This window comes from Lactuca serriola, chromosome 8 (genome assembly GCF_051521515.1).
Source record: "Lactuca serriola cultivar US96UC23 chromosome 8, Lser_US96UC23_V15, whole genome shotgun sequence".
NCBI classification, from domain to species: domain Eukaryota; kingdom Viridiplantae; phylum Streptophyta; class Magnoliopsida; order Asterales; family Asteraceae; genus Lactuca; species Lactuca serriola.
In genome coordinates, this window is record NC_136415.1 from 47701819 (window position 1) to 47707885 (window position 6067).

A 6067-nucleotide genomic window follows, 5' to 3' on the forward strand; every position below is an offset into this window, starting at 1 on the left:
ATAGTTATTACAAGAGATCGAACACAGACGCCGTTCGTTTTTCTCTTCTCCAAGCACTAAATCGATATATAAAGGACAACTCTAATATGTTTATTCCATGTCATTTAGTATAATTTCATGTCATTTGCCAAATAATTGTATATCTAATGAATATGGTTGCCTCTAATGAGAATTGAACAAAAACATAAGTTCGTTGGGTTTTTTTTCAACAAACAAAACATGATTGAGGTTTTATGAACGGTTTTGAAACTTCGTTGGTCTTACAAGTCATTTTCCGATATTTAATTACGCGTCATAAGCTATGTCATTCGTTGACTTTCGTTAGCCGATTGACCATAAATGAGAAGTGTAAGTTGGGTGGCTTTTTTAGACAAATGGTTAAGTTTGTTGGGTTTTCTTGAACAGACAAAACATAATTGATGTTTTTTAAATGCTTTGGAAACTTCGTTGAGCTTATAATTCATTTTCCCGTTTCACAACTAGTCTCAAGAATGGGGCATGTGTTTGTAAAAAAATTGCATGTGTGTTACAAATGACTAATTAAATATAACATGAAGAGAGTTATTCATGAACTAATACTTGCAAAACTAAACGACACTCAAGAATGAAGTAGGATTTGGAGGTACTGGGATTTTGACCGTCCCTTCAAGCATCAACACTACTATTTTCATCGAGGGGCGGAGGGACGGATCCTCTTGAGTGCACCAAAGGCCTATCTTGATCATCCGTTCTAGTGTCTTTCTATCGACGTCTGCATCATTCACTAGTTTGAATAATTCATTTGTTTCATAACATTCATAGACCCAATCTTGGAGAATAGCTTCATCAGATGGAAGGTTGTTGTCAAGCTTCCTTCGGCAACATAAAATCTCAAATAGAACGATCCCAAAACTATACACATCCACTTTAACTGTTATAGGCAGCTTCTTGTGCCACTCAGGAGCAACATAACCCCTTGTTCCTCTTATCAAGGTGGATGTTTTAGTTTGGTCATGTTCTAGTAGTTTTGCCAATCCAAAGTCTGAAATCTTGGCATTTCCATACTCGTCCATGAGGATATTTTGAGGCTTGATGTCACAATGAATTATGGGTGTTTCACATTCTTCATGTAGGTAGAAGATCCCATGGGCAATGTCAAGCGCAATTCTTATTCTCTCTGACCAAGATGGCTTGCTTTTGGGGTCGAATAATATATCTGCAAGTGATCCTTTGGTCATATACTCAAAAACCAGGAGCCTTTCCGGACCATGATCACAGCAATAACCAAGTAGCCTTGTTAGGTTACGATGATGAGTTCTCCCAATCACTTTCATTTCAGTTTGAAACTCTCTTTCCCCTTCTTGTGCCAACTCTTGTTTTAATTTCTTCACTGCCACAATCTTCATCGAGCTCTCTATAATTCCTTTATAAACTATCCCAAATGATCCTCTACCCAATTCTTCTTTAAAACCATCTGTGATTTTCTCTAGCTCAGCATATGAAAATGCCCGGAGCCCAACATCCTCGAACAACTGAACATTTACATGCTCAGAAATCTTTTTGTATGCCCAAACGTGAGATCTCCACATGATTACTCCAGAAAGTAGCAAAATGAGTATTGCAAATGAGATAATTGAAACCCCTATAACAAAGAACATCACTTGTCGCACTTTCTTGACCTCGATTGATGTGTAAATAGTTGGATCCGATCCGTTGCTTACAGAAGATAGATATACTTTAATGAATCCGACATTTGGCTCATTTTCTCTTACTTGCATGTATCTTAAAGGGAGCTTCTGCAACCTGCAACTATCTCCTGTGAACAGTGCGGCTTCGCAGTTGCAGTCCTTCATGCATGCAAGTGAACACTCTTGTTGGTTTGACGCTTTTGGGAGAGCATAAGCCGTATCTTCCCATCTAGAATTCTTCAACGTTGTCATCATCTGCGACAAGTTACCTTCATTTCCATCCTGAATTTTGCAGGTTTCTGCTGTGTAATTTCTTTTGCAACCGGAAGACCAAGACTCCGGATTCACAAAATCAAACCCCGGTAAACATCTGCATCTTGCAGCCTCGTTCATGAGAGCACAATACCCGTTTACGCCACAAAGACCCAACCCCCTACACTTGTCTGTCGAAGATGCCCAAATGAATGATGATTCATTCTGGCTCGTGTTACTTAAATTATGAAAATAAAGTCGAAAGATTCCGTCCACGTCGATCTTCATGCGATAGATTGCATCTTCTCTAGGATAGCCTCCTTTTGTTAGATTCCTGATATAAAAAGTTGAATTTTGCAACAAGTACAGAAAGCCATCGGAATCAAGATTCAGTGTCACGTTAGGCCCCTTGTCGAAGGTTCCGGACGCCCAGTAGGCAGTGCTCGGTCCATTTGGAAACCCTAAATTTGGGTATTGGACAAGGTTCCCATCGGATTGCATACTGAGCTTGAAAATCCCAATCGAGTGGTCAGTCTCCGAGACACAGGAAAGTAAGGCTTGACGGGGTACAAGACGTTGTCCAACCAAAAGGGTATCAGTGGGGTGGTCAAAGCTTTGCCACAATATCGTCCTCCGGTCGGAATCATAGAGCACAAAGTTGCCGGAGTCTTGCATGGAAGCAACGGTAGCACCGATACCACGGGTATCAGAGATACTGATCTGTTGGCCTTGTGGTTGGTCGACGACGAGCCTTCCATCGGTTGTGAAACGCAAAGTAGCATTATTTGAGAGTGGAAGGGTTTCACGGCTGGCGGTCCATACAACAGTTCTTTCTGCAATTCCGGCAATATAAATACCGACGGCGTAGCCACCTGTCTGTGGGTAGAAACCGAAGGCGTATAGTCCCGACGGGGATAACCATGAGGTGGTGGCACCTGTAGGCCTTAAAGAAGAACCTCGTGTTACATTGGATTGGGCTTTTGCTATATTGAAGATAAGGAAAATGGTGAAGACAAAGGGAACAAAACTGGCTACATGTGAACTAGAATTCGCCATCTATTGAAGTAAACAGTATATTTCGCCGGGTTTTATAGGAAAAAGCACAGGGTAGTGGGAACATTCTGTAAGCTGATTTTTAGTATTTAAAAATGTCTATTACTAAATTATAACTAAAGCGTCTATAAATCAAAATAAATGTTTAAAAAATGAAGGACTTGTATATATAATAGATACCTTAAGACATGTTATCATATTAAATATGTATCACATTACATGTCATGTTATTTTTAATAAAATACATTTATTTAGGAAATGGTGTTCACATGTTATAGACTAAATGGTGTGACCGTTGTTTTGCCAATGATAAAAACGTAACATATAGACGTCATGTAAGATTTTATCATTTTTGCTAAAATTTATCTATAAGTGAGATGCGGTGATATTTTTACCATTGAAATAATAATAATAATAATAATAATAATAATAATAATAATAAAACTAAATTTGCAATGACCAATATGAAAACCAAACTTTCAAACAATCTCTATTTGACATCTGAAAGTTAAACCATTGAATTTTTGTCAATAGCAAAAAAATCTAGTTAAGGGGTGGTGTTTGTCATCCGCAAATTAACTAATCGATGTAATGTTCCTTAATATTTAGAGTGTTGCTCATCATAGTAGTTATAGCATTTCTTACCATAACATCTCTTAATATGATAGGGGACGGTGCTCCCAATGTTATAATGTCGTTAAAACACCTCCACACCAGCCATAACACCTAAAAACGGTCATATACTGTGTACGTAGTCTAAGGTCTGTATTGTTTCCTATATAACATGTAAACATTTTTTTTTAATTTTTTTTTTAAATTTTTTGTTTTTGTTTATTTTTTTTTTTTTTTTTTTTTTTTTAGGTTTTATTGATTTAGTTACAGGCGTAATGAAAATTAACCAAAAAGCTTTGAGATGTTAACTAGGTGTATTGTGTGCATGTAACTCAAATTGTAATCCTACAAGTTTATTTAAAAATATAACTAGCTTTTATTAAATAAGGTATAGAAAATAAAGAAAAATTTATGGAGTCAACTTGCCGTATTTTATAAGCCAATCAAACTTGTTTGATCGGATAGGAGACTCGGACTTGACTTTTCATACTTTGTTCTAGAAAATTATAGAAATTGAATGATATATAAATAAAATTCATGAAAAGTAGTGTAGTCGTTATCATGATTTTTATTTTATTTTTTTAAAGGCAAATGACTAAGTCCCTGTATCTAAGAAAGACTAGAAGAGTGGAGATTATGGTGAACGTTTGGTTTATACCCGTCATAAACACACTATGTTGTTTCTAGTTTCTACTAGGTTAACGATAAAAAAAATTATATAATAAAGAAATTATTATTTAATAATACAAATGCTCACAAAATTTGTATATAATGATTGATATACATCGTTATTATAAAAAATATGCGACATTGTAATGAAAATTAAATAATGTTATTTAAATCATAATTTCACGAGAAAAACATAATGGTAAATAATGATATTTAAATCATAATTTCACGAGAAAAACATAATGGTATTTAGAATGTGACTTTCCTAAGATTTTATGCTATAACTGGACAACTTTATCCTTAAAAATGAGCAAATAAATACATTTTTATTTGTAGATCTTTAACCCATTTGAATGTGAGGCCTAACATTACAATCTTAATATACCGATAATGATGATTGAAGATAGTTTTGTAAGTTACAATTTGAAAACAAAATAAAACAATACAATTTTCATTAGAATTCTAAAAATACAAATAATATATTATTCAACCCATTTGCTTGGCCGACCTAACATTACAATCTTAATATAAAATATGTATTAATGATTGAAGAGAGTTTTGTAATTTACAACTTGAAAAAAAAATGAAACATTACAATTTAATTAGAATTCTGATAGAAAAAAAAAAACAAATAATATATCATTTGGCTGATAAGAGCAAAAACGTACCTTTGCACCCTCTTCAAATGATTTCTATAAAATTCATTATCCAGAATCAAACAATTGTAATAAAATCAAATAGAAAAGTATACATAAAGTGAATCAATTTTACAAGTGAAACTTTCCTCATGCATTGTTTTGTGGAAGTAACTATGTATAGAATCAATCAATGTATAAAATCACATTAAAAGTGAGATCACACAAATGCACCACAATGCATCATGTTTCTTAGCATTAATGAACAATGTTTTTTTCTATATAGCCTCTATAAAATCAAATTTTATCGATCCAAAATGTGTATGAATCAAAACCTAGCAGATACATTAAATTAGACTGATTTCAAAACAATAGATCCAAGCATTCACATCACAAGATCGGGTTTGCCTTTAATCACAGTCTTCGATTCCTCTGATAAAAGATTGTTTCAAAATTGGTGTAAAGAATATCACTCCATGATGGCGACAAAACAAAATCGATTGAATACATTGTGCAAGCATATAAAAGGTAATTATATAATCTAGTGAAACACATAAAACCATATAAGATGAAATAATATGATTCAATTGAGCTTATTACCATTTTAACCAGTCAAATGTAAACGGGTTACTTGAGAATTGAGATAGGGGAAGACCATGTCTTACATTAGAGGGACAATATATGAATAAACCGAGGAAAATGATACGTGTCACAATAGTATCCATAAAAACGATTCATATAAACTGCAAATGTTAGAATCAATGGATAACAAATCACCAAAAAGTGAGAATCATCACATAAGCATCTCTTACATAATCTGGTTTTCCAAATTCCTGGAAATCAAATAAACCCTAATTCAAATCTTGAATTGAATGAGCAATTCACCTTCTAGAGCCCTAATTGAAAATTTCTTTCCTACAGCCCTAATCGCATGTACCCGCTAATGTATTAGAAAGATTTAGTCCTTGAGTTTCTCGATCTGTAAGAGATTTAACTGTGGTCCATGACCCATATCTATATTTCATTGAATGACTTTAAGAGGAATGTCCCCGTACTTGGTGGCAAGAGGATCATTGATGTGCACAATTATACCAACTAGTTTTAAGTTTATAAACCTAACTAAACTTAACTAACTTAATGCACTTAGGCACTGTACCTAGTCGAATTATATGATAGTAA

The 6067-nt window shown here is 34.2% G+C and overlaps 1 protein-coding gene across 1 annotated transcript; it reads right to left on the bottom strand.

The window, feature by feature from the left end:
• Positions 1 to 429: 429 nt before the first annotated feature.
• Positions 430 to 2999, bottom strand: LOC145070227 (G-type lectin S-receptor-like serine/threonine-protein kinase LECRK3). The gene has a single exon (XM_079017165.1). The coding sequence runs from the start codon at positions 2973 to 2975 to the stop codon at positions 588 to 590; it is 2388 nt and encodes a 795-aa protein (XP_078873291.1). The 5' UTR covers positions 2976 to 2999; the 3' UTR covers positions 430 to 587.
• Positions 3000 to 6067: the final 3068 nt, after the last annotated feature.